We start from the raw sequence: 23,608 nt of genomic DNA on the forward strand, positions 1-23,608 counted from the left end.
TGCAGGAGGTGGAGTCTTGGACAGCGGAGCGGCATGCCATGAGGACCATAGGCAGGTGCTTGTCCCAGTCACGCTGGTGTTTGGAAGAGACGATGGCCAGCTGCTGTCCAAGCGTTTTATTGAAGCGCTCTACAAGGCCATCACTTTGAGGATGGAGAGGAGTAGTGCGGGTCTTGTGCATACCCAGCCTCTCACACATGGTGGCGAACACACGGGACTCAAAGTTTCTGCCCTGGTCGCTGTGGATGGACTCTGCAGCTCCAAACCTGCTGAACATCCCCGCTGTCAGGGCGTCGACGATGGTCTCTGCCTCCTGGTCAGGCAGAGCATAGGCCTCGGGCCATTTTGTGAAATAGTCCATGGCCGTGAGCACCCAGCGGTTTCCACTGTCTGTGGTGGGGAACGGCCCAACTACATCCACTCCCACCCTCTCCATGGGAGCCCCCACTGGGAACTGTTGGAGCTGAGCATGAGAGCGGCCCGGGGGGCCCTTTCTCGCTGTTGTCACAGCGGCGACAAAAGTCCTCCACATCCCACTTCTGACACCAATGTAATGACCTGACTAGATCATAAAAGAACAACTGTCCAGACAGAGGATTGAGTTTACGAATGGACGGTTTATTAAACCAACTTTACACAGGCTACTGTTTGGCCGTAGCCCACGCCAAATAAGTGAAAGATAACACACAAGCCAATCGTGACCTTCTCTTGTGGAGCCCAGACGTAAGAGAAAGAACAAAGGCAAAACCTGGTCTTAACTTCCAATGCTCCATCCCCCTGCCCAACCCCCCTCCACGCCACTCCGCCAACCACCAGGATGCCCGGCATCAGAACATTCCAGGCATTCCCGTGATTGGCAGATAGCAGGTTGACTGACATGTCGGACCCCGCGAACACAACCACCTACTAGCCTAACACATAACACACAGCTGTCTGTGCGGGTCGCTACAATATTTTCCAGGCCATTAACCTTGTTGGTGAAACCTAGCCGGTGAAAGGAATATAATTACATTTCAGTAAAAATTGAAGACCTCCCAACTTATTAAACACATTATTTGGAATGAAATACCATATTGAATCAGTATTGATTAAACATCTTTCAACCAGTTGATCTTGAAAGTGTTTTTTCATAGATGTTTTGAACGCACTGATGAAGTCTGAAGTCAGAGATTTTTGAGTTCTCAGTTGTTTTGAACGCGGCAACAATGGCCAATACATCGCATGGGTTTATAGGGTTTATATACACCATTGGTTTCTTTAATGTATCGTTAACCCTGGCCACAGGGATTCGGTTGGTCTTGTAAAGTGTCAATCTACAGATTTTCCGCCCTATAGATAAAGTAGGGGCGTCTCTGTATGACATCATTTGCCAAACTTTTCAACATGGCGACACAACAAACGGAAGCGATCGAAGCAATGGAAAATGCGAACCGAACTTCGCATCCTGGCTTCAGTAACGACAAGTATTCTCTGCTCGTCATTGTCGGTGGACATAGTCGGGCTGGATTTGTGGACTACGTGGTTGCAGAGATAAAGAGAGGTAATGTGGACCAATGTTGATTGATTTAGTGCCAGACCGCGCTTCCACCTCCCGATTTGGCTCGAGCTAGCGCCTTTAGTACAGGTGACGTTGCATACTGTATTACTGCGGTTTCAAGTATATTCCGTCAACAAATGGTTGTAATTGCAAATCAACACACACACCAGCCAATTGTCACTGAAATATCCCACTAGTCTCGTGAATGTATGTAAATGTTTTCCACGTCGAAATACAACGTTAAAGATGATGCCACATGCAACCCCCGTTTGTAGTAGACATTAAATGGAAAGATAAGGGAGGAGGAAGCCAGTAAGGGATACAATAGCAACAAGGATGTTGAATCTCCTGGCAGATGGTTAGCAGAGGGCATCTGCATGGTGTGTAAGTTAACAAAACAAAATTGGTCAATATGGTGTGATGGTGTAAGTTCACAAAACAAAATGGGCAATATTATTTTACTTCGAATCTGATTTACCAGTTGATCACTAGTTTTGGATGATCTTGCCTGATAGACCAGCTGTCAATCAGACCATAAACTAGACAGCTAGGTTAGCAACGGAAGTTTAAACTATTTAAAATTATTAAGTTAAAAGACCATTTAATGCAATGGCATGCTTTAGCACTTGCTCTATAATGATTAGTTCTGACATTTAAATCTTAAATACTATCGTAAACATTTACGAATACATATTTTGTGTAAATTATCATTAATTTATTTAAATTTAACACATTTCAGCATTACATAAAGTATTTTTTTTACACCCATTTCGCAGTAATCATTCTGGGATTGAAGTGTCAGACATGTCTAAAACCCTTCCTCTAAAGTACAAGGCTTCATTTTCTGTTATCTTACCTAGAATGACTCTGTATGATGTGCAGGTGGTCACCAGAGTTCTAATTAGTGGCTTTGATGACCTTGTCATTGAAGCATATTCATAAAAATGTTCTATGCTATTTTGTTACCAGTATATAAAGCTTGGGCAGCTAAGCTGAATTTTGTTTTTTCTTCTCTGTTTGTACACCATATAAGATTGTTCTTGATGACTGCAAGTGCCTCTGAGTGATTTAAAGTAACTGTGTACTTCTATCATGAATCACATTTATTTCAATTACATGATTACATGACATGATGCCGAGTTGCCTCTGTCTGGTAGTGGGCAGGGGCTCCATTTTGTGTGTGCATTGAAATTTGCTTGGCTCGTAGTGTTGAGGAATCCAATAGCTGTCATTTCCCACTTCTGATTAGCTGAGGGAAGCTGTTTTATGCTGAGTTCATCTTTTACAGACTTGCATTACTAGCCACACTGCAAATCACTCTTTCATCCCATGGCAACAAGCCAATGGAAGGGCTCAACATTTGTACCCGCCGCTCTATCTAAGGAGCCGAATAGCTTTTGCCTCACTTTCCAAGGACATTGCTCCAGAGAAAGGTGTGGTATGTTTGTTTACTTAACACGGCAGTAAACACATTGAGCAGGCGGAGACATTTTAGATTACATTTAGCCTACGTTGCATCTTCCTCATCCCTTTAAGACGGCTTGTTTTGGAGGAAAGTTTATCTTGGGTTGCATCCATAAAATGCACTGTGTTTAAAGACTCCTGACTGGTTCCAAGATGCCACTGTGCTGGACTTCTGGTGGTTTCTCACCAGGGAGGGACTCCCCTGTGCACTGACTTCTCCAGGGTCAAGACAGGAGATCGTTGTAAAGGTCTGGCCTCTCGAGACCACTCAAGACCTCAGGGTCCTCTAGTCTCACATGAGATCACGGAATGGGTGGGCTTTTTCCCCAAGCTTGTAAGGGTTTTTGTAAGGGTGCCTTCTTGCTGTTTGTTTTAGTTTAGTTACTAACATACAGCCCTGCGCATCTGTCAGGGTGTTGCCTTAATAGTTCAGATTTTGTAGAAAGGAACAGTTTGCGGTGAGCTTTGAACACTCCAAGGCTAGTAACATTCACAACGCTTGTTTGTAACTTGCTTGTAGCTGATTTTTTTTTCTTCCCACTCATGCTTCAATGAATAGCAGGAAATTATATTTCCAAATAACGTCAACATCCTGATTTGTGTGTCACACCTGTGTAGCGTTAGTTAATGGAAGAATATGCAATTTTTATTCCTTCCAGCTACTTAGAAAATGAGTAACACATCAAATGGTGATGAGTGATTCCTCAAATACAGACAAAAAATTATGATTTTGGGAATTTTCACAAAATGTAATCCACAGAATAGTCCTTTGGTAGAAGGATTGTTGACATATACAGTACATTTAGAAAGTATTCAGACCGCTTCCCTTTTTACACATTTTGTTACATTACCGGATTGTGTGGAGGCACAGATCTGGGGAAGGGTACCAAATAATGTCTGCAGCATTGAAGATCCCCAAGAACACAGTGGCCTCCATCATTCTTAAATGGAAGAAGTTTAGAACTACCAAGACTCTTCCTAGAGCTGTCTGCCTGGCCAAATGGTGCAGTCGAGGGAGAAGGGCCTTGGTCAGGGTGGAGACCAAGAACCCAATGGTCACTCTGACAGAGCTCTAGAGTTCCTCTGTGGAGATGGGAGAACATTACAGAAAGACAACCATCTCTGCAACACTTCACCAATCAGGCTTTTTTGGTAGAGTGGCCAGATAGAAGCCATTACTCAGTAAAAGGCACATGACAGCCCGCTTGGAGTCTGCCAAAAGGCACCTAAAGACTCTGACCATGAGAAACAAGATTCTCTGGTCTGATGAAACCAAGATTGAACTCTGGCCTGAATGCCAAGCGTCATGTCTGGAGGAAAACTGCCACCATCCCTACAGTGAAGCATGGTGGTGGCAGCATCATGCTGTGGGGATGTTTTTCAACGGCAGGGACTGGGCGACTAGTCAGGTTTGAGGGAAAGATGAACGGTGCAAAATACAGAGATCCTTGATGAAGCGCTCAAGAATGGGGCGACGGTTCACCTTCCAACAGGACAACGACCCTAAGCACACAGCCAAGACAACGCAGGAGTGGCTTTGGAACAAGTCTCTGAATGTCCTTGAGTGGCCCACCCAGAGCCCGGACTTGAACCCGATCGAACTTCTCTGGAGAGACCTGAAAAGAGCTGTGCAGCAACACTCCCCATCCAACCTGACAGCAGAGAAGAATGGTACAAACTCCCCGAATACAGGTGTGCCAAGCTTGTAGCGTCATACCCAAAAAGACTCGAGGTTGTAATTGCTGCCAAAGGTGCTTCAACAAAGTACTGAGTAAAGGGTCTGAATACTTATGCAAATGTTGTATCCCCCCCCCCAAAAAAACATTTTTTCTACATTTGTAGAAATGTCTATAAACTTGTTTTTCTTTGTCATTATGGGGTATTGTGTGTAGATTGAATTAAAAATAAATATTCAATCAATTTTAGAATAAGGCTGTAACGTAACAAAATATGGAAAAAGTGAAGGGGTCTGAATAATTTCTGAATGCACTGTATCTACCTCCATTACTCCAGTATCCCTGCACATTGCAAATATGGTTTGGAACTGAACCTGTGTGTATATAGTATGCTTACTTACTTATTGTGTTTGTCTTATTTCTCATGGTTTTTTTTCTACGATTACATTGCTACTGATTATTGCATTGTTGGGTTTTGAATTTGCAAGAAAGGCATTTCACTGTACTTGTGCATGTGACATTAAAACTTGAAACTGAAACTTGAATATTTCATGGCCCTAAACCCGCCCACCCCGCGGATATGACCGCGGGGACTGTGTGTTATGAGTCAACCCGCGCATCACTTGTACACCGTTAGTCACTCACCCTTCTAGATAACTTGAAACAGCCTAACCAGGTATTGTCTTGAAGTCGCCTAGGCTAGCTAGTGCTAGCCAACTTCTTTCACCAATTAGCAGGCCGGTGTTCGACCCGTGGCAAAGTTGGTTTGACATTGGATAGTCTTCTTTTGTCTGGGTTTCATGAGGAATCACTTTCAAATCAAATCAAATCAAATCAAATTTTATTAGTCACATACACATGGTTAGCAGATGTTAATGCGAGTGTAGCGAAATGCTTGTGCTTCTAGTTCCGACAATGCAGTAATAACCAACAGTAATCTAACCTAACAATTCCACGCTACTACCTTACACACACACACAAGTGTGAAGGGATAAAGAATATGTACATAAAGATATATGGATGAGTGGTGGTACAGAACGGCATGGCAGATGCAGTAGATGGTATAGAGTACGGTATATACATATGAGATGAGTACTGTAGGGTATGTAAACATAAACTTTGATTTGATTTCTGTGCCCTTTGCATAGGCTTGTAGACTCTGCTGCTACATTTAGCATGTTCTCTTTCGGATAGTTTCCCCATGCTCACAAACATCACTTGATTCCCATAAATTCATGCAAGTTGGCAACTTGTGTACCATTTACAAGAATTGACTGCAAATGTCAGTGAATAGTTTTGGTCTCCAAAATATATAATTGTCATGCCTCCTTCAGTGTGCCTTGGCAGCGTTCAGTGTGATGGAATGGTGAAGTCTCTTGAAGAAGCCAGCAGCCCTGAGAGCCCAGCTACGCTGCCGAGCATAAATAATGCAACCTATTTACTTCAGCTTAGCTTCACCAGAGTGCCAGAGAATAAAGTCTCCGTTGTCAGGACGTACACGTTGGTTCTTCCACTACCCCTTTAGCATTAGCTATTCGGAGTTACCTTATCACCATCCAGACAGACTCCAACAACCGTGCAGTTCAGAGGCGAGGTGTGGATGTACTACCCAGAATACCCTGGGTTACTAGGAGAACATTGTCCTTAAATGCAGAGGTTGGGTAAGTTGGTAGTGGCATTCGATGTTGTCTACCATTTCTATCTGGTTCAGCTTGGGCAAGGGAGGGTACTAGGGACGATGCAGCTGTGTGTCTGAGTGTGAAAATACTGGACTCTGGCTGCATCTTGTTGAGAGCTTGTACCCCCATAATGAGACTGACTGTGTAAAGTTGAGTCATTAGCAGTGTTTCCCCTAGGATTTTGTTTTGATGCAATGGAAAAGGTAGGCGGCTACGGGGGTCTGGGTGAATTCCCCCTGGAAGATCTTTTTTTTGTAGAACGACTGAGAATGTTACTTCTGGTGACTTTTTAAAGACAATTTGTACTCCAATACATGAACATTTAATTATGTTGATCTGTGCCACTGCACGGATCACCCAGCTCATACTGACACATACCCATGAGCCTCCTGTCTTGCATCCTCACCCACTGAGTCCCGATCGACACCGGACGTCCATGAACTTTGAAAAGTAGTTGAAATTTGGTCAGTCCACCCTGGCCTTGATGTTAACGTCCACAGAGAGAGCGGACTGGACCAAATCTGAGCCTATCATGGACAAATGTTTAACAAGTTTTGATAGTACAGTGAGTTGAGCATAGAAGAGTACTGTACAGTTAGTAAAGTACAGGACAGTGACTACAGCACAGTCGATTATAGTGCAATGCAATACAGTACAGTAAAGATGTCCAAAGGAGAATGACATTCATTTCCATAGTTATGCATTTCTGTGTAGTACAGATCAGGGAACCATTACCATAATTCCATTACCGGGTGTAAATCCACTTCACTTACTGTAGTTTAATAACCAAATAGATTTTTTTCAAACTCAAGGTGCCATGTCATAGCTGACATACCCTTCTTTCTGCAGACATCTTTGAATCTTAATTTGGAGCAGATATTTAAGAGTTTTTGAAAAACCTGGTTGCATTAAAAACAGATTTTACCGTAATTCCATTACCAAAGTTTGCATCTGCAAAGTTCATCCACGAAATTTAGGTCTTGTACATTTTTCCATGGAAATTGTTAAAAGTAGTCCTCGTGCATAGAGTTGTATGTTGTTAAACTTTTGAAATCAATGCTTTTTGTTTAGCATACATTTTAATGTGAAAACTGTGTTAAAGCTTAATTCTGTTACAGTGGAATTGCCCGTCAGTATCTGTGTTGAGGCCATGTGACTGATGTCACAAACACTTCCTCTGTCTCTGTGTGTGTGTGTGTGTGTGTGTGTGTGTGTGTGTGTGTGTGTGTGTGTGTGTGTGTGTGTGTGTGTGTGTGTGTGTGTGTGTGTGTGTGTGTGTGTGTGTGTGTGTCACACTGCTCACCATATCCTTCCCTTCCTGGTCAGTGATAGAGGCAGGCGCTTTGTTAATGATTTTGTTTGGGGAACAAGCCTGAAGAAACGGTCTTGTGTTGAAGATTCTCTGAGTATAACATGATTAAAAGTATTTGGTGATGACTAAATTTGTACATTTTTTTAAATGAATGCAGCCCCTGAATACTCTATCCCTTCTACATGGTCAACATGCTTGTGATTGCTGGCAAAGTGCAAATAGAAGAGGGGCTTCCTATTGAAAGAACAACGCTGTGCAGGTGGTCTGTCAGTTGGTTCAGCTGTGCTGGTTCTTATGTGTTGTTGTAATGTGCTGATGGACGGCCTAGAAAAGATAACAGACATTTTGACCTGCTGGGGTTTTCTTTGCTCCAACCCAACGGTGGGTCAAGCCAGCCCTAGTCTAGCCCAGACAAGTCTTCTCTTGTCTGAGACTTAGCAGCTGCCTCTGTGTACTCTAGAATCCTCTCAGGACCCCTCAGCCCCATTTCCCATCTGCTACCACCAGTGTCCATTGTACTCCCTCTTGAGTGTCTGTGTTGTATGTGCCACTGGCTTAACACTAGACCCGCTAAAGCGGTCATTTTGACAGCTCATTAATTTATTTTATTTTTCTGCCATTTCTAAAGTCATATCCCCTCCGTCGTTGACTTTTCCTAAAAAAGTCTATATAACACACTGTCGTTGTTAGAATTGTTAAATCACAAACAGAACTGGAATTAGTACCAGTTTTAGGAGGGCGTGTCATTATTTGAATGGTTTTCCCCATTGCCCTTCCTCCCGACAGTAGGGCCTGCTCCGCTCATTCTCCCGACGTTGGAAGGTGCAGTGGCCAGTTGATAATCACCCTGGTAATTGCCTCAACTGAACCTAAATGAATCATGACTTCTCTGATTATTCTTCTGATTCTACACCTCTGAGGCCTAAGTGCAAAAAAGCCAAAATGGTGCGCACTGAGCAGGTTCCCGCGCCACCACCAAATGAAACGGTGAGAAAGGAAGGGAAGGCACCATTTCGGAAAAGATCCACATCGGGCAGCAGGTGAGCAAGTGTCGGAGAATGTGGTGATGAGGCTTGTGGAACTTTATGTTGGCAAGGGGAGAAATGTCACAGTGGACAATTTCTTCACTTTACTGTCATTGGTGAAGAAGTTGCTTGCAAATAAAACAAGCTTAGTCGGCACCATGAACAAAGCAAGACGGGAGCTTCCTCCCTCAAAATAAGGCACCTGCACAGTCGTTGTACTCCACAACGGTGCTGAAGAATGACAACACTCACACGATACCAATTAAAGGCAAGAAAGAACGTTTCTGTCATGAGCACCATGCATCCGACAGTTGCCATAGTCAGGGACACAATAAAGAGAACCGGATACTGTTACGCACTATAACCAAAGATATGTCAATATTGCATAATACACATTGCCATATATACTGAACAAAAATATGAACGCAACATGTGAAGTATTTGTCCCATGTTTCATGAGCTGAAGTAAAAGATCCCAGAAACAATCCATACTTTCAAAATGCTTATTTTGCTCATTTTGTGTACAAATGTGTTTATATCCCTTTTAGTGAGCATTTATCCTTGGTCAAGATAATCCATCCACCTGACAAGTGTGGCATATCAAGAAGCTGATTAAACAGCATGATCATTACACAGGTGCACATTGTGCTGGGGACAATAAAATGCCACTCAAAAATGTACAGTTTTGTCACACAACACAATGCCACAGATGTCTCAAGTTTTGAGGGAGCGTGCAATTGGCATGCTGACTGCAGGAATGGCCATCAGAGCTGTTGCCAGATAACTTAATGTTCATTTTTCGACCATAAATTGCCTCCAACTTTGCTTTAGAGATTTGGCGGTACATCCAACCGGTCTCGAGCGGTTTGCTGATGTCAACGTTGTGAACAGAGTACATCATGGTGGCGTTGGGGTTATGGTATGAGCAGGCATAAGCTACGGACAACGAACACTATTACGTTTTATTGATGGCAATTTGAATGCACAGAGATACTGAGTTCCCGAGGCCCATTGTCATGCCATTCATCCATTGTCATGCCATTCATACCTCGTGTTTCAGAAGGATAATGCATGGCCACATGTCAGATCTGTACACAATTTTCTGATTGCCACTAGGCATGAAAGGGGGCCAAAAAAATGTCATGTTTTGATCTGGTGGAAAGGTCATAAAATAGGTGTACCTGAGTACTACTTATCCCTTGCGCAAAACAGCCTACGGCTGTGTTTGTCTGTACGGAGCTCACTAGCGCCAGAATATTTTATTCAATGTTTCCTAGCTCCAGCTTTGGCTGGACCAAGTTAATACAATAGTTGATACAATGTTTCAAGTTTCTTGAAAACAGGCCATGCATAGCCAATGTGATTTATAGGATATTTATTTTATCAGGATATTTTCTATCTTTGGGCTTCATTGTGGGACTATCATTTGGTTTTCAACAGGACAATGACCCAACATACCTCCAGTCTGTGTAAGGGCTGTTTTACCAGCCAGCTAATATGTTGATAATGTTGTGGTTCAGCCACGACTCTGTGAAAGCATAAGATTTTACAGTTTTTAATGTCCCGTTGGTCGTTTAATCTTCCTCGTAGGTCATAGATTTTATTTTCCAATGATTGCATGTTAGCTAGTAGAATGGAAAGCAGTGGGGGTTTATTCGATCGCCTATGAATTCTCAGAAGGCAGCCCGACCTTCGTCCTCTTTTTCTCCATCTTTACGCAAATTACTGGGATTTGGGCCTGTTCCCGGGAAAGCATTATGTCCTTCACGTCGGACTCGTTAAAGGAAAAAAATGATACATTAGCTATATCAGATGACCTGGCCTGCACAATCCCCCGACCTCAACCAAATTGAGATGGTTTCGGATTTGTCGGACCGCAGAGTGAAGGAAAAGCAGCCAAGAAGTGCTGAGCATATGTGGGAACTCCTTCAAGACTGTTGTAAAAGCATTCCAGGTGAAGCTGGTTGAGAGAATGCCAAGTGTGCAAAGCTGTCAAGGCAAAGGGTGGCTATTTTTGGTTACTACATGATTTCATATGTGTTATTTCATAGTTTTGATATCTTCACTATTATTCTAGTGTAGAAAATAGTAAAAATCAAGAGAAAACCTTTGTGTAGGTGTCTAAACTTTTGTGTGTAGACAGACAGAGACAGACATATATCTACATCTCATATTTCGACCTATCAATTGGTCAAAAGAACAGAAGACTCTCGTTCTACCAAGATTATTTTTTAGTCTGGGATGGCCCTAGTAAAGAGAGAGGAAGCGAAGCGAGGTTTCAGTCTCGCCAAAATGTGTCCAAAATAAGCCCAATGTGTTTCTATGGGATTATTTTAAACCTCAGCTTGTCGCCTGCCTTTATTTATAAAGCCCTTTTTACATCAGCCGATGTCACAAAGTGCTATACAGAAACCCAGCTTAAAACCCCAAACAGCAATCAATGCAGATGCAGAAGCACGGGGGCTAGGAAAAACTCCCTAGAAAGGCAGGAGCCTAGGAAGAAACCTAGAGGAACCAGGCTCTGATGGGTGGCCAGTCCTCTTCTGGCTGTGCCGGCTGGAGATTATAACAGTACATGGCCAAGATGTTCAAATGTTCATAGATGACCAGCAGTGTCAAATAATAATCACAGTGGTTGTAGAGGTTGCAACAGGTCAGCACCTCAGTAGTAAATGTATTTTCATAGCCGATCATTCAGTTAAACAGCAGGTGCGGGGGTGAGAAGGTTGAAAACAGCAGGTCCGGGACAAGGTAGCACGTCTGGTGAACAAGTCAGGTTTCCATAGCCGCAGGCAGAACAGTTGAAACTGGTGGACTGGGGACAGCACGACCAGGTGGACTGGGGACAGCAAGGAGTCATTAGGCCAGGTAGTCCTGAGGCATGGTCCTAGGATGATATTATATTAGGATGATCATCTCGTCATTACATACAGATCTCTGGTGTAAATGGGAAGGTGCACAGAAAGAGACGAGACCAAAAAGACAACATGAGAACAAGCGGCCATAAACGCTCATAGAAACAAAAGAAAACAAAACCTTGATGCCTTGCGATACAGCTTTTGGAATATCGTGCAAAAACATTAATTCGACTTCATTAAATTTATCGTCCAGCCCTAGTTTGTGTGTGTGTAAGGTCCAGTAAGTGTGCATGGAGCCAGTGCAAGAATGTCAGTGCAAAAAAAAGGGGCTCAATGCAAATAGTCCGGGTATCCATTTGATTAACTGTTCAGCAGTCTTATGGCTTGGAGGTAGAAGCTGTTCAGGAGCCTTTTGATCCCAGACGTGTCGCTCCGGTACTCCTTCCATTGCGGTAACAGAGAGAACAGTCTATGACTTGGTGACTGGAGTCTTTGACAATTTTTAGGGCTTTCCTCTGACACCGCCTGGTATAGAGGTCCTGGATTGCAGGATGTACTGGACAGTACGCACTACCCTCTAGCGCATTGCGATCGGATGCCAAGCAGTTGCCATACCAAGTGGCGATGCAGCCAGTCAAGATGCTCTCAATGGTGCAGCTGTACAACGTTTTGAGGATCTGAGGGCCCATGACAAATCTTTTCAGCCTCCTGAGTGGGGGAAGAGGCGTTGTCGTGCTCTTCAAGATTATGTTGGTGTGTTTGGCTCATGATAGGTTAGGGCTGAGCGGTATACCTTTTTTTACGATATACTGTTATTGATGCACGGACCAGTTTGGGTTTTTACTTTACCTTCTATAACGGTATTTGAATGTTTGGTTTGTTAAATGTTATACGCGGTGTGTAATGTCCATCTTTATAGTTTACTTCGTTACTTGAGTCCTCTCTCGCCACTCTCTCTCTCTCGATGCCGCTTTCCACACAGACCTTTCACTCAAGGAGCTCATTTGTTGTTCCTCGACCAAGAGACACTTGCGTTCAGTCTGCATGGTCAATGCAGCACACGCAACAATGTTGATGACAACAACGCTGTTTTCACTTTGGTTCTTAATATAAATCCACTAGCGTTTTTATAATTACACTATTAGTTTGTGTTTCTTACATCTGCAAACAGCTAGTGTATTTTCTTAGCAAGTTGTTCCTAAATCTTGTTAGCCGCTAATGCTAATCGCTAGCTAGCTAATAAATGTACTGAGTAAGAGCTTACATAATTAGCTATACAGCCTGATAATACCAGTGATGGTTTAGACCTAAATCAGCATGTTTGTGCAACAGTATCTTCTAAATGAAAGAGGAATACACGAAGCAAGAATATGTTAGCTACACGAAGTAGCTAAGAGAGAACGTTCAATGTAGCCAAAGATTATAGGGTCCCCTAGGAAACACATATAACACTTTAGTTCCTACCCTGACACAACTCCTCCCTGGCATTTCCATTTCTTGTCATGTCAAACACTTTATTCAAAGTGCCCACTTATATTTTAACTATATAATTAGAATAGTCATTGTATTTCCATGATTCCAACAGTTAACCCAAGTGTTTTGCTCTAAATCGCTAGTCAAATTGCAATTGCAACAATTGGTTAAAAATAAGGCTCAGATTTCTTGCGCATATCGTGCAGCCCTACGTGGCAGTGTGGAAATTATCTCAAATAAGTGCATGAAATGTTGACTTCGTTTTATACTGTTCAATTCAACCAATCAGAAGGGAGAAAGACCCATTGAAGTCTCTTAGAATGTATGTGTTCCCACCCTAGTGTTACGCAGTACTCATAAAGCAAATTAAGAACTTTATTTATTCCAAAACATAAAATACTGTCATAACGTCCAATTTAAAAATAAATCCCCAAAAAATGTTGGGGGTGGGGGGGCTTATCACCCAGCCCTATGATAGGTTCTTAGTGATGTGGACACAGAGGAACTTGAAGCTCTCATCCCGCCCCACTACAGCCCTGTTGATGTGAATGGGGGCGTGCTCGGCCCTCTGTTTCCTGCAGTCCACGATTAACTCCTTTTGTCTTGCTGACGTTGAAGGAGAAGTTGTTGTCCTGGCACCACACTGCCAGGTCTCTGAGCTCCTCCCTGTAGGCTGTCTCATCGTTCTCGGCGATTAGGCCCACCACAGTCGTGCCTTCTGCAAACTTAATGATAGTGTTGGAGTGCCCGGCCACATAGTTGTGGGTGAACAGGGAGTACAGGAGGGGACTAAGTACGCACCCCTGTGGTGGATGTGTTACCTACCTTCACCACCTGGGTGCGGCCCATCAGGAAGTCCTGAATCCAGTTGCAGAGGGAGTTGTTTAATCCCTGGGTCCTTAGCTTAGTGATGAGCTTGGAAGGCACTATGGTGATGATCGCTGAGCTGTAGTCAATGAACAGCATTCTCATGTAGGGGTTCCTTTTGTCCAGGTGGGAAAGGGAAGTATGGAGTGCAATAGTGATTGCGTCATCTATGAATCAGTTGCAGCGGTATGCAGGCTTGAGCAGTAGGTATACTGGGGTATTTGGAAAAAGCCATGAGATGGGTTTTTCAATACCATCAAATAGGGCATTGGCGTTCTGGATAAATCTCAATCCCGAATAAATAGTTTCATATACAAATGACAACACATGTCACGATAGGCACTATTTCTGTAATTCAACGACTAAATAGTTTATATAAAATGACCACATGTGAAGGCCTATTTCTTATTACCTTTTTTATTTATTTTTATTTTTTTGTTGTTGAGTATAATTCAAAATGTATTTGCATTTGGTACCTTGGGTCGAGTGTTTGCACCAACTCATGAAACCCCCTGTTTCTCGACCGTGTAAATTGGGGCCATGTCTTTGCAGATGTAAGTTGTAACGGCAGCTGTTCTCCTTCCATCTTCGTGATTCTTTTCCATATGGTGTGCCGCGGGCAAAAGCCTCTTGCAACGTCTGAGTCAGGGGTTTGTTTTGAGCACTCGACTGTACTTTTTTGGGTTTCATCCGTAGACTCTCTCCATACTGTTTCCCATGATTCTTGCGTAGGTGGTAAGAGGTTAGTGGTGTTTGAGCCTGTTGTTGGGACCGGCCTGCGGCATATTTTGCAGAGGATGGTTTTCTGGTCCGTGTCAGACTTTTCATACCCAAACCACGTCCATGCGACCGAAGTAGCCCCTCTTTTAGGTACGGTCTCTGTGTCGCGTTCACTCTCCTCCATGTTTGTTTGTGTTGCAAAGCGACTTCCAATTGCCGAACAATATTGCCGTAAAGTGTGATTTGCGACACAACGAAATAAACGGTTGAGCATAATATGAAACGATAGACGTTTTTCTATCGTCACACGATATATATCGGCATATCGCCCGGCCCTACCGTCAACTATTTTTTGGGGAAGTTTTTCAATGATTTTGAATATTTGTAGCAACTTTTTAAGTTAATACCTGCTGTCAATTTGTGCAATACGTTAGGAGATAAAGCATATTGCTTTCTTCATTTCACATGTCACATTATTCTTTGAACAGTTGAGCCAGTCATGTGTTCCTTGTAAAGTGCATAACAAGAGAAAGCGGGAGCTGGTGAGTCCAGTAAGACCCTTTTTAGTACTGTTTTCCTTTTGAATCAATTCATTTCACTCAGAATGTGCATGCAAATCAGGACAAATGGCTAGATCTTTTCAATGCAAGTTCCAAATCACTGCCAGACAAAGATGTTTGCCTGTTGAGGTTATACGGAAGTAAAGTAATGCCCAGGTCCATGTTCTTCCCTAGCCTGGGTGCTATTCTGAGACATTTGCTTCAGTCTTTTCAGTCTAGAAACAAAACTAGGAATTGTTATATGGATGCGGTATTCAGTGATTTGGATCTTCCTTTCCTGATCAAAGGGCAGTAACTTATTTTGAGCTGCCCAAGACATTCAGTGTTACAAACGTAAATAATGTTTAATATAGGATGCATGCTAAAACAGTGTGCTTGGCTAGATCATTGTGACAAACTAATATCCTTCTGCTCTCGGTGTAATTTGAATGAGCTTGCCAAAATCCTCAACGAGCATAGCAGTAAGCTACTGTAGCATTACTTCATCAAACTTTAAAACAGAATTTTACAAGAATGAGAAATAATGTCAACACAATGTCTGTAGTGGCAGTTCAGTCTAGAATGGCTGGTCGTAATTCCCAACAGTTCAGAATGGAATGCCCGACCCCAGAGATCAGAACACGCACTTTCTTTTCATTCAATATTTTTTTTTATATATATATGAGATGTAATTATTATTATTTTAAAGGATGAGTATGTGTTGCGCTGAATGAAAGTGCGTATATATATATTTATTAGCCGTCCCTTTTCTGTGTAATTTGCCAATTATTAAACAGTTCAGCAGTAGCCTAACAATAGTGCCACAGAGTATAATAATGAATTGTATAGATATCGTCCCATCTTCATTTAGTTTTTTATTTATTTATTTATTTAACCTTTATTTAACCAGGTAGGCAAATTGAGAACACGTTCTCATTTACAATTGCGACCTGGCCAAGATAAAGCAAAGCAGTTCGACACATACAACAACACATAGTTACACATGGAGTAAAACAAACATATAGTCAATAATACAGTGAAAAAAAAAAAAATAAGTCTATATACAATGTGAGCAAGTGAGGTGAGATAAGGGAGGTGAAGGCAAACAAATATATGTATAAATAAATAAAAATATAAAAGGCCATGGAGGCGAAGTGAGTACAACACAGCAAGTAAAATAAAAACTAAAAAAACAATGGAATGGTTGGTTTGCAGTGGAAGAAAGTGCAAAGTAGAGACAGAAATAATGGGGTGCAAAGGAGCAAAATAAATTAATAAATAAATACAGTAGGTAAAGAGGTAGTTGTTTGGGCTAAATTGTAGATGGGTTATATACAGGTGCAGTAATCTATGAGCTGCTCTGACAGCTGGTGCTTAAAGCTAGTGAGGGAGATAGGTGTTTCCAGTTTCAGAGATTTTTGTAGTTCGTTCCAGTCATTGGCAGCAGAGAACTGGAAGGAGAGGCGTCCAAAGGAAGAATTGGTTTTGGGGGTGACTAGAGAGATATACCTGCTGGAGCGCGTGCTACAGGTAGGTGCTGCTATGGTGACCAGCGAGCTGAGATAAGGGGGGACTTTACCTAGCAGGGTCTTGTAGATGACCTGGAACCAGTGGGTTTGGCGACGAGTATGAAGCGAGGGCCAGCCAACGAGAGTGTACAGGTCGCAGTGGTGGGTAGTATATGGGGCTTTGGTGACAAAACGGATGGCACTGTGATAGACTGCATCCAATTTATTGAGTAGGGTTTTGGAGGCTATTTTGTAAATGACATCACCGAAGTCGAGGATTGGTAGGATGGTCAGTTTTACAAGGGTATGTTTGGCAGCATGAGTAAAGGATGCTTTGTTGCGGAATAGGAAGCCAATTCTAGATTTGACTTTGGATTGGAGATGTTTGATGTGAGTCTGGAAGGAGAGTTTACAGTCTAACCAGACACCTAGGTATTTGTAGGTGTCCACATATTCTAAGTCAGAGCCGTCCAAAGTAGTGATGTTGGACAGGCGGGCAGGAGCAGGCAGCGATCGGTTGAAGAGCATGCATTTGGTTTTACTTGTATTTAAGAGCAGTTGGAGGCCACGGAAGGAGAGTTGTATGGCATTGAAGCTCGCCTGGAGGGTTGTTAACACAGTGTCAAAAGAAGGGCCAGAAGTATACAGAATAGTGTCGTCTGCGTAGAGGTGGATCAGAGAATCACCAGCAGCAAGAGCGACATCATTGATGTAAACAGAGAAGAGAGTCGGTCCAAGAATTGAACCCTGTGGCACCCCCATAGAGACTGCCAGAGGCCCGGACAACAGACCCTCCGATTTGACACACTGAACTCGATCAGAGATCGAGTTGTTCCAGAATGAGCTGAAACAACCTTGGGCTGGTCCCTAGGCCAGTGGTCTCTCACCTTTTTTTGTTAAAATGTTCATGCCAGGAACTGAGCAATGATTACAATTGGTTGAGGAGTTACTGTCTTCTCGGAAGACTGGGAGACTAGTGGGCTGCCTTGCAGTGTATAAAAAAAAATCTTCTACTGCTTTTTTCTCTGTTTTTGGAGAAGTAATAAAAATAACATGTGCCGATGAGGTCGGAGCTAAATTTGTCCCAGACAGACAGAACGGGAGGCTGCTTCCTCTTGCTTTTTCATTGTCCCTCTTGATCTTCACTATGGTGAGCGAATTCAAAAGCAGATCTTCTCTCTGCAAATCTTTTTTAGTGAAGATTCATCATACATATGGTTGTATAGGCAGGGGAATTCGTTTTTTTGTCTTTTGCCCTTTGTGTTCAAATAGGCCTACAGTATGTCTTCATTACAATATTTAGATTATTAAATTAGAAGTCTGTCAATTTGCTCACCAGGGTCTACTTCGCTGTTTAGCATTCATTACTTTTTCTAGTAGAGTTGAATCTGATATTGCCCGCCCACTGTTAGTTATGTCATCACCACATGCAATGCTTAAGCCCTTAAATGGCTAATCCCTTTACTACAGTGGTCTTTCTTGGCAGTGTAGCTCTCTTGTCATGCAGGGCACGTCATATGGACCATATGAATTCTGTGTCCTCCAATTTGGATTTGACACTGCACCCGTGTACCACATTAGACATGACAGACATACCCTTTGTATACATTTTTCATGCAGTATAGGTCCACGTTTTAACCTATGCTATATAGCCTATAGCTTAATTGCAGCAAAATTGTAGATGAAATGTACACATTATATTCTGTCTTATTATCCATTTGTCACACTCTTAGTTCATGTCTTGGTCATTTTATTGTATTTAGTCTATTTTTACATAATGTTATTGTACTTCTGCTATGTCGTTTAGTCTAGGAATTTGAGGCCTCCGTTCAATTATCAGCTGCATGGTATTTATAGCATGTTGACGTTACAAAAAGAACCTCCAACAGTGACAGAGCCATAACCTATTATATTGTTTACTGTATGTGAGTTACTTATTAAAGGTGCAATATGCAGAAATTGCTCCGCCAATTCCTAGTTGCTAAAATTCGAATAGTTCGCCTAATTTCCGTTTGACTAAACAAGCAGTCATTGTGTAGAGAATCATTGCACCACCTAATCCAGCTGTGAAATATATTTTCCATAACTAAAATATTGTATTTTCAGCTGTTTGAAGCTGGTGTAGCCCAAAAAGTTACATATTGCAGCTTTAACTCAAAATATGTTTGTAATTTCATTACCGGTACACAAGTAGCATTTTCCATGTTATCTGTGAGTGAGTTAGTCTCTCAGCCCATCCCTGAAGTCTTTGCTTCCCCAGTTGTAGTTTCAGTTTGAATCCTTCCCTTTCTCCTCTAAAAACAATCCCTTAGCCTGACTGACATTAACACAAACCTCAATGATATAATTACTCTAGGCAGTGTTGTCCAATAATCGGGTTGTAAAATGGCAGAGTTATGTCTGTATGTTATTATGAAGCAACTCTGAGCCTGGGCACGTTCTACTTCCATCTCTGGCTAATTACATATACTGTAAGTCTGTATGGCTTCTGTCAGGTGCAACTAAACTCCACAATAGCTAGCATTGCCTTTCGATACGAGAATATAAATATAATATCCTATGTCAAATGAATGGTACCTCACTTTCCTCAAGGCCTTTGGAATCTCACTATGTAGTCTCTGATAAGTAAAAGTGCCCGTCATGTTAAGTGTATGTTTGGTTTGAATACTTGAACATGCTGTTGATTTGACTATTGAGTGTTCTCCTAACCACCCTGGTGTGTGTGTGTTTTCACAGGCATCCGCTCATGGGATGTGGACCTGACATTCTGTAACCTGGACGAGCAGCTCAAGCTCTTTGTGTCTCGACACTCTGCCTTCTTCTCGGAAGAAATAAAAGGTAAGGAGCTTTTTCCATCCGTCTATCCTTCTGGGTAAAAACATCAGTGACTGAACTATAAAACCCCTCCCTGTTGGCCCTCAGTATTAAGTCTCTTGACACGATGGTGATCATGGCAAGGGATCCGTCGTCCTTGATCGGCTTGGTTTCGACTGTACGTCTTTATCCGTTTCAGCGCAGAAAATGACGTCTTAATGGTTGCTGTTGTGGTTGGTATAGTGAGGACCAGCTGCAGTTACTTGCGACAGTCTGTGTCAGGTCATGCTGGAACAAAAAGCTGAGGAGCTGTCCAGCTGATTTGTGTCATACCATTTGTGAACTGTACTTGGAATATTTTGACAGGCTCTCGTTTGCTGGTGTTGTGAAATTGTTTTTGTTTTTTTGCAGTCCACTGAGCCAAGGCAATTAAGTTCACCAAATTGGTCAAACCTGGCTCTCTTCTGAACATAGATATTATCCAGTATGTTGCCATAGATTCGCCCCCTTAGACTCCGTTTACTATGAGTTTCGCTTTCTGCCAGGCCCAGTTCATTGCATTTCAGCTCGAATCGCTCATAGGAACTAGAAGTCTTGCCGCTGCCGTTCCGGTGCTTTCATTGTGTCACCGATACGGTAGAAAATTTAGCAAAGGCATGTAGTAGTTCCACATGGTTGTCCCTGGGCCTGTTTGATGAGCTGCCACTCATCGTTACTGCGAATTGCCAACTCCTGTTGACATGAGTAGAATGATGTAGCATTAATTAGCTAGGTCTTAAAAAATCTCACCATTCCCTTTGCATTGTGCATGCTGATGTTCAATCTCCATTGTTCATTCAATGCCAGACCTATCCGTGAGCTGCCAAATGTCTGAAGAGCTATTGATCTAAATGATGCCATTATTTTTCCTGTCCAAATATTGACCCATACTTGTACGCCTGCTATTATTTTCATTATGTTGTCTGGCTCCTTATCAAAGTTCATTCAATGAGTTACATTGAATATCTGTGTGAATGCGGTTTATGACCCACTTTTCAAACTCGACAGCTGTGAAATTGAGCAAAGACACATGATGAAAAGCAAAAAAAAGCATTTTCTGTGAAACACATTGTTACATCTCATGAGTCACAGTTCTTAGAGAAGATGCCATAAGCATAAATTAGTCGATCATTCTAAATAGTACAAGAGAGTTGCTTTGAATGTGAATAACCATTCTGCTATGCTCCAACAAACTGAGCCATTGGAACCTCCTTACATTACTCTATAGCTTACAATCCATTTCGCATTCTATTATTGACCCCTGTTAGGTGTGTGTGTGTCCCTCCCTGCTGTTGGCATGCTGGGCCACAGTGGTTAGCAACACGGCAGTACCCTTGGACTTGGTGTTTGCGTGCAGAGAGGCTGTGGCAGCCGTTAGCTGGGGGCTGCAAGCCGCTTGTGGATTAGAAAGTTTGACTAGCTCGGCTGGTCAGGGTCTGCTCAGTCAGGCAAACACCAGCGAGTTTACACTTGCCCAGCGTCTTCACACTCGAGTGGAGATGGAGCTCGCTTCCCCACGAGATTTTATCTCCCGTGATAACTCCTTCTTTTATATCTGGTTGCTCTGCCAGCGTCTTTCAATTCAGCCCCACTGAAAAGCCTCATTCGGATAGACTGATGAACTTTTCAGATGAGTGGGCTATTTATTTATCTATCATCCAGATAATCGACAATACATCCGGAAGAATTCTAGAATTGACTTTGAGAAAAATACTTGTTTTGTCTTTACTTCTCCCTCAGCCAAACATCTACTTGAGAAATCTAGCAGAGTATAACTAGCCTTGGTCAAGGCAGAAAGCGTCAACCCAGATAACTTCTGGGTTATCTGCCCATCTGCCGCTAATGATAGACATGAGTCAATGTTTTATTTGACTGGCTGGGATGGTGTATGCAATGCCATGGGTGGTAACGGGTGCTGTCCACTACCAGTGGCCAGCTGGCTGTTTCTACATGTCATGTCAGTTGATAATTTAAGCTAAGTGATGTTTTCCAAAGCACAGATAGCGACCCATCTAAGTTACAGCAGGAGTTGTCTTGCATAGCCAGATGTCGTATTCTCATGTTTGCTCTGTATAGTGACGCCTGGAAATGTCAGGTTTCTCAAGGTGAGAACACTCCTGTGAGATCCAGAGGCCAACAAGCAACCTCCTTTTTGTCTGCTTGTAGAATAACTTAAACGCCACGCACACCAGACTATAGCCGTAGAAATATTGCAATTAGATCTGTACTCTGGAGACAATCTTACTGGGCCTCAGTGTTCTTCCTTTACACCTCAACAATACAACTTCAGCAGAGTAGCTCCTTCGGACTGTTATTTGAATCTTTGCAGTGTAGTTTGCGTGGAGAGTTAGTGATAATGTTAGTGGGGAGGACAGAGGAATGAGACAAGTTGGTTGATGGAAAGCAGAGAGAGAAATCCCAGGGAGAGTGGGAGGAGGAGAGAGAGTGTGTGTGTGTGACCTCACAGCTGAAAATAGTTTGCCACAGCTGCACCATCCTCGCCCTGAAGCCCATCTTCCCTCAGTCACCAGAACATTTGTTTATCCTCGGGACAACTTTCTCCTCAAGTATCAAGAACTACCTCGCCCAACCTTCAGGCCTCACCCATTCACAATCTGTGTGTCACACCCCAACACCCGCAATACATCCACACTTGCACTTTCATGCTAGCTCAGGCTATCGCAACTCTGTAAAAGGAATACTATGTTACTGCAGTGCTCCACTATGGAATCTGTGCTGCAGAGCCTCTTCCGGGCAGCAGGCTGACTAATGGCAGGCCAGCTGTTGAGGAATGTGGGGCGTCAGCCTGTGTGTGTGTGTGTTTACACTAGAGGAGTGCTACTGGGCAGGGTGGTGCAGGATGGGGGAGCATGACAGTCATCAGGGGGCACATGGTGTGCCACACAGTGCCTTGCCTTGCACTCATTTCACAGGCCTACAGTATAACCTTATCCAGAATGGGCTAATTCATGACAAATACCTAATACAAATAAGTTAGAATATACAGTATATTGGAGGAAAGTTACCAAACAGAGTGACACAGTTTTAGTAATTAGGCTACTCTATAGCTGCAAGCTAATGAATATGATACTGATAGATATATGTTTTGGAAAAGGGGACTTTTTTTGTTTGTTGTGAGGCTGACTGTCTCCTGTTACAGTGGGCAGGGCTCCAGGCTGACTGTCCCCTGTTAGTGGGCAGGGCTCCAGGCTGACTGTCCCCTGTTAGTGGGCAGGGCTCCAGGCTGACTGTCCCCTGTTACAGGGGGCAGGGCTCCAGGCTGACTGTCCCCTGTTACAGGGGGCAGGGCTCCAGGCTGACTGTCCCCTGTTACAGGGGGCAGGGCTCCAGGCTGACTGTCCCCTGTTACAGGGGGCAGGGCTCCAGGCTGACTGTCCCCTGTTACAGGGGGCAGGGCTCCAGGCTGACTGTCCCCTGTTACAGGGGGCAGGGCTCCAGGCTGACTGTCCCCTGTTACAGGGGGCAGGGCTCCAGGCTGACTGTCCCCTGTTACAGGGGGCAGGGCTCCAGGCTGACTGTCCCCTGTTACAGTGGGCAGGGCTCCAGGCTGACTGTCCCCTGTTACAGTGGGCAGGGCTCCAGGCTGACTGTCCCCTGTTACAGTGGGCAGGGCTCCAGGCTGACTGTCCCCTGTTACAGTGGGCAGGGCTCCAGGCTGACTGTCCCCTGTTACAGTGGGCAGGGCTCCAGGCTGACTGTCCCCTGTTACAGTGGGCAGGGCTCCAGGCTGACATTTTCCCCTGGTGGCACAGCTAGGGCATTTGGAATTTGAGGTTTCACCAATGTGATTGCTTTGGTGAAAGCAGACAAGTCTAATGTGTTTTACAAAGTATATTGAAAGCAGGTGCTTCAACACAGGTGTTTAAGCAATTAACATCCCATCATGCTTAGTCATGTATAAAAATGCCCAGTTGCCCATTATTTAGCTACCATGGCTAGAATAAGAGATGTCAGTGACTGTGAAAGAAGGGTCTCAAAGGAGCATAGGCGGTTTAAGTGGTGTGTGTTTGTCACAGATTTCAATTGAACACTTATGGGAGATTCTTGAGCGGCATCTGAGATAGCGTTTTCCACCA

General features: G+C 43.3%; 1 protein-coding gene across 1 annotated transcript in view; it reads left to right on the top strand.

Moving 5' to 3' along the window:
- Positions 1–1,362: 1,362 nt before the first annotated feature.
- The window catches only part of LOC139540816 (microtubule-associated protein 1S-like), a 45,838-nt gene continuing 23,592 nt past the window's right edge, over positions 1,363–23,608 (top strand). Inside the window, exons 1-2 of the mRNA XM_071344794.1 lie at positions 1,363–1,540; positions 19,395–19,496. Coding sequence (XP_071200895.1) covers positions 1,384–1,540; positions 19,395–19,496 — 259 coding nt within the window. The 5' untranslated portion in view covers positions 1,363–1,383. The remainder of the gene's footprint in view (positions 1,541–19,394; positions 19,497–23,608) is intronic.

The sequence above is a fragment of the Salvelinus alpinus genome, chromosome 16 (genome assembly GCF_045679555.1).
Source record: "Salvelinus alpinus chromosome 16, SLU_Salpinus.1, whole genome shotgun sequence".
Classification (NCBI taxonomy): Eukaryota; Metazoa; Chordata; class Actinopteri; order Salmoniformes; family Salmonidae; genus Salvelinus; species Salvelinus alpinus.